The 21,883-nt window shown below is 40.1% G+C and overlaps 1 protein-coding gene and 1 long non-coding RNA gene across 25 annotated transcripts in view; one reads left to right on the top strand and one right to left on the bottom strand.

Annotated features, from left to right (window-relative positions):
- The window catches only part of CASK (peripheral plasma membrane protein CASK), a 47,016-nt gene that overhangs the window by 9,708 nt on the left and 15,425 nt on the right, over positions 1 to 21,883 (bottom strand). For 12 of the 24 annotated variants that reach the window (XM_020962002.2, XM_020962005.2, XM_020962004.2 and 9 more), the window contains one exon: positions 76 to 261. In XM_020962002.2, the coding sequence (XP_020817661.1) occupies positions 76 to 261 (186 nt within the window). Of the gene's footprint in view, positions 1 to 75; positions 262 to 14,373; positions 14,435 to 14,737; positions 16,259 to 19,557; positions 19,699 to 21,883 lie in introns of those variants that run through there. The other 12 variants (XM_086839507.1, XM_086839510.1, XM_086839509.1 and 9 more) reach the window with 3 other exon arrangements.
- LOC110191235 (uncharacterized) overlaps positions 1 to 21,883 on the top strand; it is a 42,151-nt gene that overhangs the window by 13,256 nt on the left and 7,012 nt on the right. The gene's annotated exons all lie outside the window — the stretch shown is intronic.

Here is a 21,883-nt window from a genome sequence, read left to right as displayed (position 1 = left end):
GAGATTAGAGATGGAGATGATGGGTTTTAGGCTGGCCGTTTCTAGGGCAGCTTATTCCCTTGCTTCCAAGCTCACCATGGGCTCGTCCGTGTTCTTTTGGAACTGCACCAATCGCACCCGGGTCACATGCTGCAGCTCACCGCCCTCGACATTGTCCAGTTCGTCCCCATTGAGGTACGGGACCATGGGGGGCGGTGTGACGCGCAGCGCCTCCTCCCCATAGACATCCCGGGCCACCACATCATGGCTATGGAGCAGAGCCTGCAAGAAACACCAAATTACTTTTTTTAAATTTCAAATAAAAGGAGTTTACTGAATATTATACAAGTAATATATTGCTCTGAAGAAGATCCCCCCATTATTTATTTGATCATAAAAATAGAGAAGGTCAACCCGTTTTTGCATTACCAGGAAGTGAAATGTGTTGAGAGGGAAATAATTTAGATTCAAACACATGCTAGGACTTAGGCATAAGGGTTAGCCTAAATTATGGCCAGCAATTAAGCTGGCCGTTATGAGCTCGGACCAGGATCGGGGCCAGAATGTGGCCAGGGCTCGTTTGGCCGGGAAATTAAATTTCCGATTTGCCACGCCTGCCACATACATCATAAGCTCTCCCCCCTCCGCCCGAAAACGAGCTGCCACCCGACCACAGAGCACAACTTGTTTACAACATTAACTGTGCGACATTTGTTGCTCCTGCCAAAGGAGGCGACACAAAAAAGCACACACACAAACGAGCTGGATAAAAAACACATGGCTTGTTGGGAGTATGGAAGAGAGTATGGAACGCCCATTTCCGAAAAGCCGTTAAAAGCGGCGACAGCCACAAACGAGGGCACGCACATGACCCCGTGACCCCATGGATAACCAGGGATAACCCAGCCACGACAAAAATCTCAACAATTTATGGGCGGCATGGCCCGAGACTTTATACAATTTCGGTTTTAATAAATTATGTTTAATAACACTTTGAATATGTTGCGAAATTTATTTTTCCCTTGCCCTTGTCCTTTTTTTTCTCTCTCTCTCGAGCAATATCCTGGCGAAGGAATGTCGACGAAAGAAGGAGTGAGTCCTGAAACTGAAGCTGAAGCTCATGCTGATGCTGATGTCGAGGCATTGGGCTAGGCCATAAAAAAGGATTTTACTGCGATGGCATGCCGTGACACTTGTGCCACTCACAGGCACACACACACACACACACACGCAGACAGCCAGGATATACAGGATATACAAATTTACACTGATCAAAAACAATATCTAGATTGCATATATGAGGGCTGTAAAATGTCTTTTAAATATGTTTGATGGATAGATCTCAATTTTAGATTGTTTTATTTCAAAATGATGAGCCCAAAATTGGTAGGTTTAGGGGTTAACAGTATGGATTCTTAAGAAAAAAAGATAGCTTTTAGCTAACTTAGATTTCGGTTTTAAACATTTCATATATTGTTTTTTAGTAGAGAACCAAAATAAGGGATTTTTTTTTGTATAAGCCGATGCAGTATGGTACAATTTATGCTATTTTTTGGATAATCAACTAAGATTTTTCTTATACGATTAACATAAGCTTTTTAAGAAAATTTGTCTTCAAAGGGGAGTTGATTTTCCAAGGAATAAATAGGGAATGATGAATAGGAGTGTTTTAAATATTAAATTATACAAAACTGAACCCCCCAAAAAAGTTATCTAACACTTTTTTGGGTATAAATTTAGGGATGTACTATTTTGAGAAGAAAAGTTCTCCAATTTTTCTAGGGTATAAATTTAAGGATGTTTTTAAGACTTTCCAAAAGAAACCCCCAAAGTTAATGGCTTGCAATTTAGATCCGAGTGTACATTTACATATAAGCTAAGTACAGCTAACGCACCGCCAGCACATTGGCTCAATGCCCCAACACCTTTTCCACACACACACACACACACACAAACCCCTGTGCTGGAACTTCCCCCATCCTGGCACCGGTTCATCCCCAATCCCTGGCCACCGCTGCAGGAGCAGGAGCAGGAGCAGCAGCCACAGCCACTGGCCTCATAAAAAACGCAATTTTCAACGCTGATGATTACTCAATGCCACAAACACGGGCACGTAGCACACTCACACTCGCACACACACGCAAGGCTACATCCCACACACCTACACTTCTACACCCCTAGATCCGCACACACACACACACACACACACACTCGCAAAGGCAGCAGCACGTTTCATTTCCGCCACAGACATTGCTGCTGACATCGACCGCAAAACAGAACAGAACCGAACCGAACTGAACTGAGCAGCCAGCTCTCTTTTCACTCTCGCTGGGAGGCACTGCCATAGCTTATTGCTCTCTGCAATTTTCCGCTTTTCCAGCGAGCTGCAACTATTCCGAGAGTTTTCCTCACATACACCACTCCGTTCTGGGCGGCATTTGGCACTCACCCTTTTGAGTGAATTTCCGCAATGGCGTGTGCATAAATATTTCATAATACTTTCGAGAGCAGCCAGAGCTGGTTATGTGGGCAGGCACAGTTAGCTGTGTAAACAGGAATATGAGAATGATTGGGTGGATTGTGGACGGTGCACTGGGGGGAGCGGGGGATAAAACATTCTCCAGAGCTCTCGGGGATTGACAGGTGGTAATCGAGTTTGGGGGGGCTTATCGGGAAACATCAATTCAATAATTTTTCGACGTGTTGGATTCCGGGGAGCGAATCATTTTTCGGGTATATACGATTGGATAGGATATCACATTTAGTGCGCCTTGATTTGCGATTTGCTATTGCTATTGGGAAATGGAAATACCAATGTTGAGCATCCTTGAGGATGGTCTTTTGATCCTTTAGTAAACATGGCAACCGATTTCAATTCAATTTTCAAGCCATATCGAATGGTAAACCTATTCAATTGGGTTTTGTCTGTTTTAGAGGAAAACAAGGGATTGCCGAAATCCTTAAAGGGGAAACTAAAGAGCACGTTCCACGTATGAGAAAGTAAATAACAATGGTTTACAGGATTTATTTTAAAAGAGTTTTGATATAGATTACTTATTTTTAAACTATTTAAAAAAGGAAGAACAATAAAAACCTTAAAGTTCCAGGTGTATAGTATATGGATACAACAAATCTGCTAACTTTAAGGTTTCAGAAATCCCTCTATGACTTCTTTTACTAGTTTAAAATGAATTTTAATGTTTTCACAGACCTCTCCTCTACTTTCCAACAAATTAAACCCTTTGTCTTCATCCATAATTCATCATAGGAAAATTCAGAAAAATCTGTACATTTTCCCTCTTAAACTCGAATAAAGTAATGGAGCATTGTGTCAAATTTCCAATTCAAGGAGACTATAAATACCATGAGCTTCTTAGTCCAAATGAGTGACCCCTTTAATGGCAATTACTGTGGGCCTATTGCAAAATCCGATTCCGTACTTGTCTGTCTGCAAAATTTATTATTGTATTTGGCCATTTCGGCGGAAGTTTGCAATCCAATTACACACCAAAATTTCCAACTACGCGTTAATGCGAGTTCGAAACACCATTCCTCTACCCAATCCAAGCAAAAAGGGAAACACAGTCACGCCCTGGCATCAGCAGCCGCAGCAGAATTTGACTAAATAAATGGATAATACAATTTCCTCGAGCCCAGAGAGAAACGAAATTAACTACATCGAATAAAATTTGCTGAACTTGGCAACTATTTAAATGCGGCAGATGGCCGGCAGAAGAGGCAGAAGAGGGCGGTGAAGATTTTTCCGGAGAAAAACCAGGCAGCACAAAAAAGGACACACGCCTGGTTACCAAGTGAACGATAAACAACGTAATCTGATTTCACTTAAAGACCGTCGCTGCCGTTACCGCCTTCCAGGGCCACGCCCACTGACCAACAAATTGAGAGGGGGAGTGAGGAGGGGCGGTTGGTCCATATTTAACACCAAGTTGTTGGACCAATAAAACGGTAAATTTAATAAGCGCTCGACAGGCGCAAAGTTGAGCAGTTAAGTTTAATGCCTCATTAGGCGCTCCGTTTCTGTGACATTGATAGCCAACGTGGCAAACTTTGGGTCCCAGCTTTGGCTTTGGCTTTGCCCCCCAAACACACACACCCACACTAACCACATAGCACATCGTTCTCCTGGAGAGGAGGAGGTGGTACTTGGGGGAGGGAGCATCTGCCTCTGATTTCCATGATTAATACTTAAGTGCTTGTTAAAGTTTTTGCCCCGTGGCCAGAGTGTTCCCCATTCGCATCTCTCAGCCTGGCTTATATGCAGATATGCCCGTTTGTTTGTCGAGGACCTGTCCTAAACAATCAGTATAACCCCATCATCTCATACCCGGAGCCCCCAAAGCTCCATTTTGTTTGCTGCTGAGGCAGCAGCAGCTCCTCCGGAAGCTGGGACAGGGGGAAACCCGGCATCAGCCATAGCACACTCGGAGAAAATCCCTCGCCTTTCACTAAAACCTTGAGCTTGCTTTTAAATATTTCAAGTGGCAACGAAAAAAACAAAAACACAAAAGTTTGGCATAAACTTTTGCACAAATCTTTGACAGGAAACAAAAGTTTGCCAAGTAAATCCGAAACTTAACAGCAAAAGGTAAGAGTAAGTAGTAAATATTGAAGAAAGTTCTTAAGAACTAAATGGAATTGACTTGCAGCTAATTGCAGTTCTTGAGTTCAGGAATTATAAAGTGAGAATTTGAGTGGCAAAATATCCTTTGGAAAAATTTAAATTGAAAGGTAACAAGCAAAAGACGTTAGGTATTAGTTCAAACAAGGAAATAAAGTTCGAATCTAAAGTTTATATAAAATTCAAGAGAAAGAAATCTATAAATATTCGATTTTGAAGTGTTTTCCTCTTAATGTGAGCATTTTTCTATACATTTAAATATAAATGCCCAAGGATAACCCTCTTTTTGTTAGCTATTTCCAAGCCAAGTCTCCATCAATGGTGGCTGCTGAGTCAGGTCCATTGTTGACCGGGAGTCAGTCCATCCTGGGTAGCTGGTCATTTTTCCAGCTTTATGCTAAGCCACTAACCTCCAACCACCAATGGCCAGGGCATCCTTCGTCCTTCGTCCTCCCTGTCCCTGTCCCTATCCCTTTCCCATTGCGTCCATCCAATATCCACGCCACCAGACCGCACGAACGTTATTTGTTGGTTTTAATAATTACACAGCATGGCCAAAAACGAGGACGAGAATGGGTATAGGCATGGAACTATATAAGGTTCCTCACCATGCCCACTCCCGCCCTCTTTTCGGACGAGTGTAGGTAGGTAGGTAGGTAGCTGTAGGTGTAGGAGGGGATCCAGGATTTTCCTCTCCTTAATATTCCGGGCCACACGTCAATTACACACGTACACGAGGCGCGCGCGCGACTACGGATGGCTTCCGCATCCATTTCCAGAGGCACAGACACAGAGATACATCCCACGGCACCGTTGACAGCTGAATCATCTGGATTAATGCCGAATTTTAATTAGTACAACGGCACAACGCCAATGGCTCCCAGTCTCAGTCCTCCAACAGCTTCAGCTCCTCGCAGCTCCCTCTCCCGTTTGTTAATCCCACTTTGCGGCGGGTTCTGCCAGGATGGATAGTGCCCACATTTGGCACCTTATCAGGTTGGGAGCAGAGCACGATAGTCGTCCTCATTGGGGGGCAGGGATTAAGGGCACCCCATATGAGGGAGAGAGTCGACCGCAAAATGAATCTTCTCTGGTTTAATTAATCCCTGCTCAGCGTCAACTCTTCAGATTTAAAAACAGAAAATGTGTCCGAATGGGAGGCACCTCACTTAGGAATGTGAAAATAAAACAGAATGGAAACAGAAGTGGAACAACATAAAAATATTTATATATATAAAAGCTTCAATTTAATTCCTAAAGAACTAATAGTTTTCCATAAAAGAACATCAAAAATTGATATGTTTTTATAGGTATTTTCTCATTGAGTTCAAAATAATTTCAATTGAAAAATAAAGCCATCAAAGGCTTATTGCAAATGTCGATAAAAAAAACTTTGTTTGCTGCAGACTTTTCACGCCAAATACAACGAATAAAAATAATCTAAATAGAAATGGACAATTGATATTTGATTTCAAATCGAAATTTGAACAACAAACAGGAAGAAATAGAAATAGAAATAGAACAAGAATGAAAAAATAACAACATGACCATGACAATTGATGTTTGATTTCAAAAAATAACTAGGAAAGAACTTAAATTCGGGAAGCCAAAAATTATATGCTCTTGTAGATTTCAATTGTTGTAAAGAATTGAATCGATTCGAATCGATTTGGATCAATGTTTATTGATATTTTTACATCAACATTTTGTGCGAAACCGACATTTTAAAATCCTCATAACTTGGCCAAAAATGCATTAATTTCAATTCGGAAAGCTTTTTTATGTTAGTTTTAATTAGGTTAATAAATCTGCAAACTAAATTTAAAATTTAAAGAAATTCAATTTTTTGTCAATTTTTGACATTTTTAACGATGTAACCCCTTATAAAATTTTAATATTTCGAAAAATTTTCGAAAATTTATTTTTTGACCGGACATAGCTAGATTGATTCAGCTGTTGATTCTGATCAAGAATATATATGATTTATAGGGTCGGAAATGATTCCTTCGCTGTGTAACAAGCCTATAACTGAAATTAGAATACCCTTAAAGAGTATCAAAATATAAACTAAAAAATGGAAGTTTGAGTTCAAAAAATAAAATTGATAACTGATGGTCATACCAAAGTTTATATATTTTTCAATAAATTAAAAACAATATATACATATTTTTACATAGATTTAACTATAATAATTGGGTTATTCTGCACTAGAAAATCTGAGATAATAAATAAAGTGGAATGTGCTTCCCACTCTCTCTCTCTGTTTCAACACACACACATGATACACCCTTGAACTTCAAGGGTGCTCTGGACACAACACAAAAGCTGTTTAAAGTTTGAGGTGTGTGTGTGTGGGGGATGTGTGTGTGTGCAGCAGGCGCCTGTCAAGCTGTCAGGTCTGGCTCAGGGCTCAGGGCTCAGGGCTCATGGCTCACATCTCCCATCTCGGGAATCCAAGTTGGAGCTCCCAGAGCTCGAGAGTACCGAGCCTGTCGCGTGCTCGGTGATAAGCTTTCCACCGTTGAGTTTTCCTGAGTTTTTCCCAACATCCCGCTCCCCCTGCTCTTCTCCCTCCTGCTATCACCGGAGTAAGCCCAGGAAACTTTACCAGCCGAGTTGCTATCGGGACTTATCACTTGGACGAACTTATTGTTGCGGTCCGTCCGTCTTCACTTCCACATACCCATATCCGGTTGGGTTTGGGTTTGGGCTCTCCACTTGCCACTTGCCACTTTCCACTTGCCGCACTCTCCACACTTGCTTCTCTCTCGTTGCTGGGCTGGCAACCACCGAGACACAGTCTTACAGTTAACATTGGTCTCCAATACACAACATTCACCGTATGACTATGTCGGGGTAATTGAGCGGCATCCTTTCTTCCTGCGACGGCGGCGGCTAACACTTCCTGCCTATTAGTTGGCATTATTACTGACAGACACTGCCGCCCTGATGTATGACGATGATGAGCACAGGGACTGGGAACGGTACGAGGACGAGGACGAGGACGAGGATGGATGCTATTGATTGACAGTTCAGTTGGGCTCCAGGTAATAGTTGCCAGGCTCCCTTATCAGCCAAACAATGGATGTGAATCCACAGCTTCTGCTCCTGCTCCTGCCTTTCCCCGTTTATCATTCAATTTACCATGGCCAAAAAAAAAAAAATAAAATCTCCCATGGCTCCCTATCCCCCCTTTGATGCCATCCATATTGATATTTTAACAACAAAAGGACCTCGATTTTCGGTTTTCAGTTTCGGTATCGTTGTCGTTGCTTTTTGGTGTCGTGTTTTGGTTTGGTTTTTCGAGCCACAAATTTCCGGTGTGTGCGTGCACATTATGCATTTATCGCTGCCATCTATCAGCGGGGACAACAAAAAATAAAATATATATCTATATATAAAGAGAAAAATATGAAAGGGGCGAGAAAAAAAACTCTTTTTCCATGGGCGAAACATATTGTCATCGCTGCCACCTTGCCACCTTTCAATTTTCCCCCCAATCTGTCTCTCTTCATCATTTTTCCCGGTAAAATTCCACGAAATACTCCAAAAAGTGAAATGTTCTTTCGGAATTTTAAAGATAGGCGGGTTCTCTTTTCCACCATTTTCTTTTTTTTTTGGAATATGCAACATATGGTGGGTGAGAACCCCATCACTTTTGCACAGTTTTCCCCATTTTCTTTCACAATCAGCGTATGGCGTTTTTTTTTTTTTTTGTTTAATTTTCCAGAAAGGCTTTTTCATAAATATAAATCTTTATGTAAATGGTATTGAATTGAAAAATTGCAGGGAATCATGAAAGGGTCAGTGTGTTTTTTAACGATTTTACGATTTTATCTGTTAAGGTTAATGGCACATGTTTGGATTTTTTCTTTACAATAATATTGTTCAAAGTCTTTATGGGGTTTAAGGGTTGTTGTAAACAAGGGAGAGTATTTTTTTATATTTTTTTTAAATGGAATTATTTATATAGATTAAGGCTGAATGGTTTAATACTTTAAAAACAGGTCCATATTCCAGGGATGAATGGAATATCCATGTATCTAGATGATATCGAGTATCTCTTATATATTTTTTGAAAGCTTTGAATCTACCCATGAAACTCATAAGCAAAGGCTTGTCCTTTCTTCCTTAAATTAAATTTGTTTAAATAAAATTCTCTTTTAAAACCTATTGAACGTATATATGTATATATTCTAAGCTGTCATTGTTTTGACTAAATCCCATGAAATGTCCTTACATTTTAATTGCACTAGCTTTTGTAGAGCGAAAAGCAAATAAGACACCTTGAAGGCAATTGTCCTTGGACTCAAAAACAGCAGTGAGTGTTGGCTGCAGGACAACAACTTCAAGGTAAGAAAACGGACAATGCATTTTGTTTGTTTTGCCGTGAAATGTGATATTGTGTCGATTTTAAACATCTCTGTTTTGTTATCCAATTCAGGAAGTACATTTATGTGTGTGCGAGTGTTGTGTGCCATTTCTCATTTGCCTTTCCTTGGCTGCTCCTTCGGTTTCTTGTGTGTGACTAATGACGCTGTTAGGTAGGCAACACTTTCTTTGCACGCACAACAGGGTGTCACACGCTCGCACACACACACTCAGTCATTCATCCCTGCATATATTCTGCATATGTAAATGTAATTTTATAGCCCTTCGTTGTCTCCTCTCGCTTTTATTTAGTTGCCTTCTTTGCTTAGCTGTTCTTTGTGTAAAGAACACACATTATTATTTTTGCACACTCGACACATTGTCTATGTGTTTGTGAGCGTGTGTGGGTGTGAGAGTTTATATATCATATGCGGTACTTATGCGTGTGTGTGCGGCATGTAAAATTTGTTTATTCAATTTCAACTAGGCAAACAACGCCGCAACGGCTGCAGCGGCGCACAAAGGGCGATAACTCACTTTCGTAACAAGTAAACTAATTATTTCTTCACGTTTTTATTTTTATTTTTTGCATACTTTCTTCTTGTTCCGCCCAGTCTCCACAATTTTTTTTAACAGCACTCGGTATTCGTTCGAGTACAAAGGGTATATTGTATACTGAAAAAAGGCTTATGCGGTGAATGGGATGTCCTGTTATAAGCCTTGTTTCTTAATTCGCTTAAAGTCGGATTTCAAGGAAACTGCGAAAGCTAAAGCCTTCATATTTAGGACACAGATTATACTTTTAATAATTTGTAATTAGTTTTCTATAGTATATTATATACACTTATAGAATTAAGTCTCGTCCGTAGGTCCTTTAAGTCTCTATATAAAAACGGCTAAGAAAACCAGAAACACCATCTTTAACCACATACGGTAAATAGCTTATATATTTCCGAACTATATTCCCTACTATGTATAATAATATCAAGCATTGTATCTTTATCCCTTTGTCCATTAATTCTCTAACAAATATATAAATATAAATAAAGCATATAAATATTTCCAAGTCCCAAAATTCCTAAGAGGTATTCTCTAGTCAAAATACTCTCTAAGAAAATCTTACTTTTTGGTTTTTGTTTTGTTTTTGCTTTTTTCTCAAGCTGTTAAGGGTGAAAAAAGAAAAGGGGGGAAATGATGATGGAGGATGTCATGTGGGGTGTGGGGATTGTTAAATTGCAAAATAATGTACACACTTGCTGCTTGTAATCGCTGTTGTTGTTGCTCTTCATGTTGTTGTTGTCCTTACAGGCTCTAACTGCTTGTTCAGGCCATTGTGCTTGTTCATCATCATCAACATCATCATCATCACCATACCATTATTATTATCATCATCATGATGAGAAACACGCACGCACGCACACACACACTCACACACACACACATGAAATCTAAGGGTGGACCCTAGCTATATGCCAAAGTTAGACAATTTAACTCTCATTACATTCCAAGGACTTTGGCTTTGTCTGGCAATTAACATATTCAAACAAGACTGATTTTTCGTAGTCCTTTTAAATTGCTTTCCAAGTTTGTTTCTTTTTTTGGTCACAGAAATTACGCATACGACACGAAGGCAGTTGATATTTTCTTTAATCAAAAAGAGCCATCAATTGGCTTACACATTTTTCAAGCTCTTTTGTTGACTTTAAAGGCTTTTTTAAATTGATTATTTCTTCGTTTAGTTTGATAACGTTTTGTTGACATTACTCATACGACATGTGATCCGGGTGGAATATAGCTTCAAGTGATTAGTAAATAGTTTAAGTTTAAAACTTAATAAATTAATGCCAGGTAAAAGCCAGGACATTACTCATACGACATGTGGTCCGGGAAAAATGTGGTTTAAAGAAAGTAAAGTGTACATTATTTTGCTACATGTTTGTCCCTCAAAAACTATAATTTTATTTTCTTTTAATTGTTTAATAATAAGTATTTCTTTGCAGTTTGAATATAACAAAACCAGAATCCAAGTTCCACCCTAATGTATCCCACACAGTGGCGCAATTAACGCATTCACAAATGAAGAGTGTCAAGGTTTCCGTCCGTCATTCAGTCATTCAGTCAGTTGGTCCCTCTGTCAGTTAGGCAGTTCTTCGCCATTTCTTTTCCCATTTCCTTGCCCTATTCTTCTTTCTCTCTTGTTTTTTTTTGGCGCTGTCCCCCGAAAAAAACGCTCTCCTCCAAGTCAAGTCAAGTCCTTCCATCAAGATAAAAGTTTCTCTTTTTCTCTCTTTTTTTTTAATGTCTGCCAGAGGGAATGCTGAATGTATGACAACACTTTCTTGAATGCGTGTGTGTGCGTGCGTGTGTGATGCGTGTGGCATGTGGCATGTGCCACACCATGCCACCATGATGGCCACCATCAGGCAGGTGTAAGTTAGTTAGTCCCCCTGGCTCGTCCGGGAAATTACAAATTCTCTTGTGCATTGTGGCACCAAAAACTTGAGGTACTTAGCCAGCTAATGTTCAAGACGAGAGCAATTTTTTGGGAATCATTTGTCGGATACTTTAGATAAAAAAACACACAAACATTATGTTTTGCGGGCATAGGCCTTCAGGGAGATAATCAAAGGAAATGTCTTCCAGAATCACCTGAGGGGCATTTTCACGGGTAATTCCACAGATGAATCAATAGATATGGGAGTATTGTGGAATTTTAGATACTTTTGGAGAAGAAAATTGTATATTAAAATATTCATTTTCATAATAATATTTATAGGAGACTTTCTTTTGGGAGTTTTCAAATAAAAATTTGGTGAAAAAGATTTGACACTCAAAAGACTTCAAAATTATTTGCTGTTGAGGTAAATCTATACCGAAACTTTCTATAATAAAGACGCAGGATACATTTCACGTCTCCTGGGGCCTGTCAAACTGATTTTTCAATATCTTTTTTCCCTCTTCATTTGGCCAAAAGTTTTCGTGGAACAAAAGTTTAAACGCTGCTTTTGAGCCTCATTTACCTTTGATTGGTTGTCAGGACAGTGTCAAGTCAACTACCCACATTAAAAATGCGTAAAATTTATCAAAGATTCTTTTTCACTTCCCAACCCACACTTGAGGCTAAACTTTCCGCCAAGTTGCTGTCTTTAAGAATTGCTAACTTTTGGGCCAACTTCATTACCAAGAAAATTTAAGCCGCCTCCAAAGCCTAATGTAGTGCATGGAGTAGTTACAAGGAGAATGGAAAAACGTATTCCTTTTAAAACAAAACATAAAAAAAGTTGACATCATTGGCTAGCTGACTGGGGGGAAAAACTCAATTTGGGGGCGGCATTTTGGTGGTGACCACACCTTTTGCCAGTTGTCCAGAGCGGCCCCCATAACGAGCCTATTTTCCATGCCTCATACTCTCGTACTAAACAGCCTTTGGAAATTCAGAAAAGAAAATCGGGAAAATTCGCCCCATCGCTAGCTTGTGTAATATATTTATGTAAATTTGGGCCTAGCGCAAAAATTGAAAGGCGTAATGGTTCTGTGTCGCAGCAGCAGCGGCAACCTTTTGGCCAAAAAGGACTCCACAATCATTTTGCATACGTCCTGCCAGCACCACCCCCACCACCCCCTTGTGCGTGTTTCGGTTGGCTTCGCTTAATAAATGACAACGAGCATATTATGCTCTATAATCGAGTGGAAGAGAATTATTTTGTGTGAACTAATTGCATTAGTGACATTCAATTTGATGCCAGGACAAAAAGGGAAAGCCGGAAAAATCGGTACGAAAGCGAGAATCAGGGAAAAACAACGTTAAATGGCAATTGTCACAAAAGGGCCGGGATTTCTGATAGTCGATCCCTAGTCGCTGTTGCTTTTCCTCTAGTTTCTATGCTCCCACCATCGTCTAGTTTATTCCGCAGTCAAGCAAAAACCTGCGCCTGTCGCTGATTTAGGAAAAGCGACCCAAGGCCCAGTTCCTGTCCCAGTCCCTGTCCCTGCTCCAGCTAAAAGCCAAAGCCAAAGCCAAGGCCCAAAAGCGAACCCCAAACCCCAAACTAAACCCAAAACCCAAACCAAGGACCTGGCAGGATCCCCAAGTTGGGCATAAAAAACCCAAACCGGGTCACCGCTTGGGCAATCATGTGAATCGAGCTCTTTATAATTTGCAAAACTATGTGAGACCGCCCAGCCGAGAGTTGCTATGGTTGTTCCTTTTGTGTCTGGATTATAGCTTCATAGGTATAGAAAATATAAGTTGGATTTACTTCATGGCCTACTTAGTAGGCTTTTTAGTGAATTCTAAGCTTTTTCACTGTGGTTTTTTTCTGCCAAACTCGGTTGAATATTACCAAAATGCTTTAAAATTTAGCAAGAGTTACTAGAACTTATAAACAAACTAATCTTCAATCTGTAAAGATTTTCAATACCTTTAATTTTTAAAATTATATTTTAATTCTTTAAAAGGTTCAAAGCGTTTACAAACTCTTTTCTCTTGTCAGATTTAAGAGTTCAAAGATTTTCTTTGCATTTCGCTAAATTATTTGGTTCTCAAGGAAAAAGTATGTGTGTGTCTTCACCATTAAATGAATAATTCAATTTTCCTTTTATCTTATTATCCAAAATACCCAGAAAACCAGCATCAAATTACATGCAAATTTATAGATGCCTTAATGTAAGCCTTATTAGGCCTTAATATGTTTTGTTTGCAAGTCATTATTCCCCCCTTGAAGTTGAGCCACAAATTTAAATTATTTACGTGGAAAATGGAAAACCATTTTACCTCGATGATGTTTTTGAAGAATTTTAAATTAAGATGATTTCAAAGTATTTTAAGGGGCTTAAATTGTATTTAGAAGAAATAGATTAAAAGATGTTATCAAAATAATAAGAGGAGATGTCTAAAAGTATTATTTTGTTTTTAAATTTAAACAAGAAAACAAGTTTAATGAAAGGAAGTTCTATGACCTATGAGTTAGTTAACTATTTTTAAACAAATTTAAAACAGACATCTTTAGGTAGGGACACAAAATATGGATGTATTAATATTGTATCCATTTAAGTAAAAAATCGATATACAAATCTATAATTTAATGTTTCAATCGGACGAATATTATCGGAAAACAGACAAAGAATTTAAAATTATCAAAAATCGATGTTTTAAAGATAAAGCCGAAGTTTTTCGGTATTCCAAATTACCAATTAGATATAACTTTCTTGTCAACTGAAACCCGTGAAACCTCCCTCGTTGCCCTGTTTTTTTGTGTACGCTTTTTAGGTTTGATGTGTGCGTATGCTCCTGATTTCTGTTATTTTTGTTTTTCACTTTTTTTCGGGTGTGCATGTGTGTGTGTGTTTTGGGGAAAACCTAACCCAAATGAAAATAATCTTACATGTCGTTGACACATTTCGGAGCTCTGCCAAAACGCTTGGTTTCCGCTCAGCATTGCTTACCTGCCAGGCCACAGAGAGAGAGAGGGGAAAGCCATTTATTGGGGAAGAGAGAAGAGAAGAAAGAGAATTATATGAGTTATGAATTGCAATTAATTAAATCAAGTTACTATTACTATGACTTACGACTAAGAACTACTTAGAGATACGCTAATATTTACACAGTATCTATGGCAAAACTGAAGAGCGCAAATAACATTTTGTGGCAAGCTGAATTAGTCAACGGATTTTAGCAACTGATTGGGGTTTATCATATTTATCATATATACAAATAGTACTTAGTAAACCCTTCCCGAACGGTCTCACCTGATGTCCGGAGCAAATGGAGCCATTGGGCACACGAACGCGAAAGGGACTGTGCACGGGGCAGGAGGTGCGCGGTCCCCAGCGTGTTGCCGCCGCCTGTTGCAGGGACAATGCCGAGCTGCACGGATTGAAGAGAGCGGGCGGCGGCGGTATACTGATGGAACTGAGTCCGCTCAAACTCCGACAATGGCCGCCAGCGGAGGAGGCAGCCAGCATGGCGGCCTCAGCGGCCGGACACTGGGGCATGGTGGCCATCGATGGCATACCCATGGGTATACCCTGACCGCTGCTGCCGACACCGCTGCCGCTCATACCGCTGCTGCCGCTGCTGCCCAGCAGGGACATGTGCGAGCCACCGGACATCAACGATTGTGATGTTAGCCCATGATGCTGGCACATGCCCAAGGGGGGAGCTATGCCGCCGCCGCCGCAGGATGTCACGCCGCTGACGCCGACACCGCCGCTGGTGGACCATGGACTCGCTCCCGGCCCCGCTCCCGCTCCAGATCCCGCTCCAGGTCCAGCTAATCCCGCTCCACTACCGCCAGCTGCCGCTGCTGCCTGTGGGTCGCCGCCGGCACAGTAGTGATCCACCGTAAAACTGTCTTGGCTACCAGAGCATTGCAGGCGATGTGGGGGCGGTGGCGACGCGTGGCGCGGATAAATGTTGTGTCCTCTGGCTACCTCTTCTGTCGCTTATCTAGCGGTTCCTTGGCTATTCCTTAGCCTCTTAGCCCTCGGTGATATGTGCTTTAGGCCAAGATGTGGATACGGTTGGATGTTTGCTGGTATTGCTGCTCCGGATGAGCATTGCTCACACACTTTGGCTTCGGCTCAGCCTATTTTCCAGGCTTTTCCTGACTCATATATTTCAGCTTTTTCGGTTTTTTTTTTTTTTTTTTGTTTGGGGGGGAGGATCACAGCTTTTTTTCAACAACAGCTTCTCTCTATTTTCCTAGTATTATATTAATCAACAACAACAACTAACTTCTGGGGGGGAAGCGTGTTAAAAGTCTACAACAATTTATGTTCGGTTGCTTATTGTTGTTGTCTCTATTTAGGTTTTTCTTTTATTTATTAATTGTTATGTAAATTCTGTTGCTATCACTGGTAAATCATGTAAGTGTTGTCTGTGCTTCCCACGTTGAATTTAGGGTTTTTTTTTGGCGAAAAAATTATTGTTTCCTTTTTTTAATTGAGGCGCTGCTGCTTTTGCTATTTAGTTTTAAATGCTTGAGTTTTTATGGGCTGCAATTGATGCAATTAACTTGTTCATCACAATTGTAATTAATTTGTTGTATTTTTTGTTTGTTTGCTTTGTTTGGTTTAGCTTTTTGGTTTTTACTATTTATTATTGAGTTTTCTATATAGATAGATGTGTGTTGGTTTTTATTTTTATAATTGGTTTAATTTGATGCAACTTTTAGAATTAAATTTTAGAATTGATTTGGTTATGTGGCTTTTTGTTTTTAGCTTTTTTGGTTTTCTTTTTGTTTTTGTAAATTTTCTAGCATGCGAGTTCTGCAAAAGAAAATCGTTGAAAAGCTCAAAATTTAACGAAATTTATTCGACTGCGAGCGTATGTGTGTGTGTGTGTGTGTGAGTGGGTGTGGGTGTTGATTGGGGTGTATGAGGGGTGTCAAGGGTGTTAACTATATATACAAAAACTCAGCACAGCAGGTGAAAAGGAATTCTGGGTTTTAAGGAATTTCAATTTAATGTAGCATACTTTTGAGAGCTCTCTCTCACTCGAACGAGTGTTTTTGCATTTTATACAAATAAATTAGACATTTAATCCCTTAGACACACACCTGAACAATTGAAATTAGTGAAAAGGTAGGCTCACCCACCTCTTGTTAAAATCTCCACCCCCTCGAAAGCAATCAACGAAACAGATGGGAGCCAAATGGAGCATAATATGCACTGGGGAAAAGTCGATCAGGTGTAATAAAAACCAAGAGAATTTGAATTGAAATTGATTTAAAAAAAATAGGAAAATAATATGTACAAAATATATAAATTAATATCATAAAATGATAAGCTACTCGAAAGCTATTTAAACCAATTTTTATTAAGGTTCTAGGCATAGTAAATCAATATATTGAAAATAATGTTTTAATCGAATTCATTAAAATTTTTAAAACTTTTAACAAATATATATTTTTGGGCTGTTAATTGACTTAAACATCATTGCTTGTAAATATTTCTGATCCAAAAAAAAGACTCTTAAAAGGGGTTTTGTAAATTTCTTCCAGTTCATTAACAAATTTGCAAATCTGTTGTGTTGTTAAGCTCTAACAAACGTTCTTTTGTTCCCTGTGCACAGACAGTTTCGCTCTATTCGACGCCTCGTTTTAATTAAACTCACTGTCTAGGCAACGGAAAATGTGTATTTTATATGCCTCGGAGATAAAAATAAAAATTTACAATATAAAAACCTGTGTTGTCCCTTGGGGGGCTGCCTCACTGAAAAACACTCGAGCTCGCGGGGGTGGCAGAGCAGAACAGAGCTTTTTATCTAAACGGTTCCAAAAGGTTCCAATCGTTTGGGGAAAAAGCCTTAAAAATAAAAATAAAAAACAAAAAACGGGAGCGGGAGCGGGGAGAGAAAAACAAGACTGTGAAACAGAAACACAACAACAACAAAAAAAACAAGAACATGAAACTCGGGGAAATTATATGCGCTAATAAAGGCAGGAAGGGACGAGAGATAAAGAGGGCCCAAGGACCCGAGAAGGACTCCATTGCCAGGCAATTCCCTGGCGACTATCGGGACCGCAGGCGGAGACTATTTATGCTAAATAGTTTTCAACAAATTCCACACTGACTGCCGAAAGTCTGTAGCCAGTGCTCGGCTGCTCGGCTGCCATCGAATTAAATTAAAACGGAATTGTGAATGCTTAAATAATATTCGCATAATAAAAGGGACGACCCCCCAACCCTGAACCGGGGAGGCGTTGAAATGTTTGCTTTTGGCGCAGCTTCCGCTGAATGCTAATGTGCCACATGCCACCCATAATTGAATGGGAACGTGCTCGTCGCGTCTTCGGTCTTCGTTCTGCGTTCTTCGTTCCTCGCTTTTCTGTTTTCTGGCTTAGGCCAGGATAAAGGTCCTCGGGGCCAAAAAGCGGTTCCCCGAAATAACAAAAAACGGGGCCAGGAAGTCAGCCAAGGACGTGAAAGCCACGCCACGCCGTTGCCGTGGCAGTCCAAAACTTTGCAGCGGAACATACGCGTTCAAAATAACCAAATTCAATTCATAAAAGATTCAAAAACCAACAAAGAAAGTAAGTATGGCGCAAAAACAGAGTGAGAGCGAGAGCGAAACCATCAAATGCTGGCAATAAGGACGCCGAAAGGACGAAAAGAGAACCGCAGTAGAGCTGCGTTGAGGTAGAAGTGAGTTTTAGCAGTCCATCTTTCACTGAGGGGGGAGTCCTTCTGAAGGACCCGTCCTCCTGCCTCCTGGTCCCGCCTGAAGGACTAAGCTGCACTCTGCAGAAGCACAAAACTGATGAATTTGACAGTGGAGGCAGTAAAGTAGAAAAGCAAAAAAAAGCAACTCAAAGCAAATGAAACCTAACAAATTTTTTGCCAAGCACAGTGGTCGCTTTGAAATGACCAACCAGTTTGGCTTTTATATAGACATAAAATCAATTTATGACTCTATTGAAAAACCTTAAATCTTCGCCCATTTTGTGTGTCAATTTCATTGAATTAGATTCCCTCATATCAGATTGGTTATTATTTATTTAAAGCACTGCCTGGGGAATGTCTAGGGTACTTGCTATTTTGATTTATATTTGTATTTCACTTCATTTCGTTTGTTTTCTTGTTTGTGATGTGATTTATAGCAAAGAAGTTACATTTTTTGGGACAAGGCTTTAAGGTTGCAGGTAAAATCAAAAGAAATCTGATTTAACTTATAAATCTAATGAAAGGTTTATAAAACAAAATAGGTTTACCAGGAATTATCGCAGTTTTAGATAAGTTTTGAAGTGTTTTCCTTTTTAAACTTTTCATATAATAAATTTTACAAGAAAATTATAATTTTTAAAGAAACCTAAAAGAAAATCTCTTTGTCTTTGTCTACATGGTAATAACCAGAATTTGATCAAATTATTCAGTGTCTTTCTTCAATAATGTTGCTTAAGAGAAATTAGGATATTACAGATTTTCGGAAAATTAAATTTTTCTAAAAAGTTATAGCTAAATATTTTTACTTTTTTAGGGAATTATGTTTACTACTTGAATTAGCCTGAAAATAAATCCTTTTGACTTTAAGAGCTACATAAAGAAACGAGTTTTCACTCACTTTTACTTGATTATTTTCAGAAATTGAAGAGTTTTCACTTGCAGCATCCTGACTTTTACTAGATAATTGCAGAAATTGAAGAGTTTTCCCTTGCAGCATCCCAACTTTTGCTAGACATTGCACTTAATTACCGTGTAATATATATGCAAATATCCAAGTTGTAATTTCCACTGTAGTTTTGGAGTCTCTGTCTGCTTTCTCCGTTGCCTTTCTAACCAGATATATACAGATCTGAGTGTGTATATATACACATTTTTGATAAGGCAAACGGAAATGGCATAGGAAACCGTCTGCTGCTGTTGCTGCTTTTCTTTTTTTTTTGAGAGGGGAGGAGGCTGTGCTGAGGGGTGAAGTGAAGTGAATTGAAGCGAACTTCAGTTTGTTGAGGAATTCCAAGTTCTGCAGGTGAGGTGAGGGGGCAGGTGGTACTTGTGTGGGTGGGTGGTTGGTTGGTGGGTTGATTCATTTCTCAGGTGAGCTATTTGTTTTTCAAACTCATACTTACTGCAACGAAATGCTGTTGTTTAAACTCGTTGTGTTGTTTGTGTTTAACTTTCTTTTTTTCTCTCAAGGGTTTTTGTTATTTGTGTTTAATGAATTAAAGAGTACATGGTTTCCTGTTCCTTGATTTATATTGTTTTATATTATTTCTTGCTTGCACTGGCTTTAGTTTTTTTTTTTTTTTTATGTTTTGCGGTTGAAATTGATTTAAATTTAAATTGATGTTAGTTTTAGTTTGATTTACACACAAGCACACACAGGCAGCTGCACACACAGACAGTAGCACACGCACATCCAACTCTCGCACACACACGCACACACATGATCCGATTAATTTAATTCAATTTTTTGGAGGTGAGTTTTTTTCGGTGGCGCGTTTCGTGAAATCATTGATAATCATTTTTGGCAAATCGATTTGGCAATGCGGTCGCTGTCGCTGCGCTGCCAGTTTCCAGCGTCGCTGCCTTTGCCTTGTTGCGGTTGTTGCTTCGCTCGAGCGAAGAGAGCCACCCAGCTTACGCTCTCTCGTCCAGTCAAGAGCAATAGAGAGTGGGAGAGAGCGCAGCAACTCCCACACATACACACAATGAGCCAGGGAGAGCGGGGAAAAAGGCAAGAAGCTGACCGGATCGGACAATATGCAAAAAAAAAAAGGAAAAAATCGAAATAAAGAAAAAAAAAGTAAAAAGAGAGGCTGCGAAAAAAATAACCACGCACACTTTTCTGCCTTTCCTTCTGGCTCGCGTAAATGTGTGTGGGAATTTTTCGGGCGAAAATCAATTGGAATTTTTTCCGTTGCCTACTTTTTTGCGCGCAACTTGGGCAAGCTGTTTGCTCACGGAACTTGAGAGATTTTTTAATTAAAAAGTTTGTAACCGTTTCGAAAGTTTTCATGGGTTTTTTTTGGCGAGTTCTTTGGTGGTTTTAGTTGGGTTTTTTCGTCGCCCTTGTTTTCTTGAATTTGTCTTCACTATATCTGGGCTTTTTCTGAACGTTTTTCTCTAGGCTTTGCTTTGCCTTTTGCCATTTTCCTTTGCATTTCGCTGCGCCGTATGGCAACTCACTGGTGATTGAGTCTCTCTGTGTGCGTGTGTGTGTTTTTTTTTCGCGTGTGTGTGGCTTTGCAGCAGCCGTTTTTAGTTGTCGAGTTGTGCGTGCTTGCGTGTGTGTGTGCTGCTGCTGCTGCGGCTGCTACTGCTGCTGCTGGTGATGCTGGTGCTACTACTACTACTACTACTACTCCTATATACCCGTGCTGTCCAGGCAAGGGCTCGCGTTAAACTGGCACAGAACCAGTCAGCAAGGTGCACAATTATAGACTAAATCTCCAGATCCGAGCAGCATCCAGCTGGAGCTTCGCCTCGCTCCGGATTCCGCACTCGCTCAGTTGCGCTGTGCGCAAGCGAGACGACTGCTGTGACTGTTGCCTTGGTGGCCTGACTTCTGCTGCTGCTGCTGCCCGCTGAATCTGCCTGGCGGATGCAGAATGATGCTGGCAGCAGCGCTGGCAGCGACGCTGACTGCGAAGGACATGCGCAGTAGCTGTCTCTGTCTCGCTGCCACATTTCTCACTCATTGGCAATCGCTGGCGATTTCTGCCTGCTGCACAGTGGAAAGAATACGCACTCTCTTTTGATACAAGCGTGCATTTTTAATGCAAATGTAGCAAAATCTCAGTATAATTTATAATTTTCATTAAATATTTATAACAAACTTGGATATTGTTATAGATATTATTGCTTAGAAGCCATAATTTACTAAAAAATATTATTAAAACCCAAAGAATCCTCTCTTAATTAATGCTTTCTTGTCTCAATATATGTGTTTGTAAGAAACACACATAATTAAATGACTTTACAATCATTTTACTGAAGCTCATTAAATATTATGCATACGCAGCGTGGACCCATAAATTTCGAAAACCCTCCAAACACTGCACTTATGGACTTTAATCCAATAAAATGTGCCAGTTGGAGAGAGCATTGTGCTCCCCCCTGCTGGCGCTGCTGTTTGCGTTTGCCTAACGGTAAATGGGAGCTAGCTGGGAGCAGGAGCAGGAGCAGCGCTTAACGTGGCAAGCGTGCAAATATTCGTAATTTATGGCGCAACGTCTGCGTTCACGTAGTCGTTAACCCAATCATTGCCAGCGTCATCAGCATTGGACATCAAAATCATCAAAAGCAGCATCATCCTCATTATCAAACAACCTAGCTCATCAACACGAAGCAGCAGCACTCTGCTGCAGTTGCAGTTGCAGCTGCAGTTCAGTCTAGTTTAGAAAAACAACAAAAACTGAGGCCAAAGTGGGTGACTTGTGGCCAGCAGGGTGG

The sequence above is a fragment of the Drosophila serrata genome, unplaced genomic scaffold (genome assembly GCF_035046125.1).
Source record: "Drosophila serrata isolate PLE 108 unplaced genomic scaffold, ASM3504612v1 contig_376, whole genome shotgun sequence".
Lineage (NCBI taxonomy): Eukaryota > Metazoa > Arthropoda > Insecta > Diptera > Drosophilidae > Drosophila > Drosophila serrata.
Note: the sequence above shows the minus strand (reverse complement) of the source record. Positions and strands in the feature narration are given on the sequence as shown.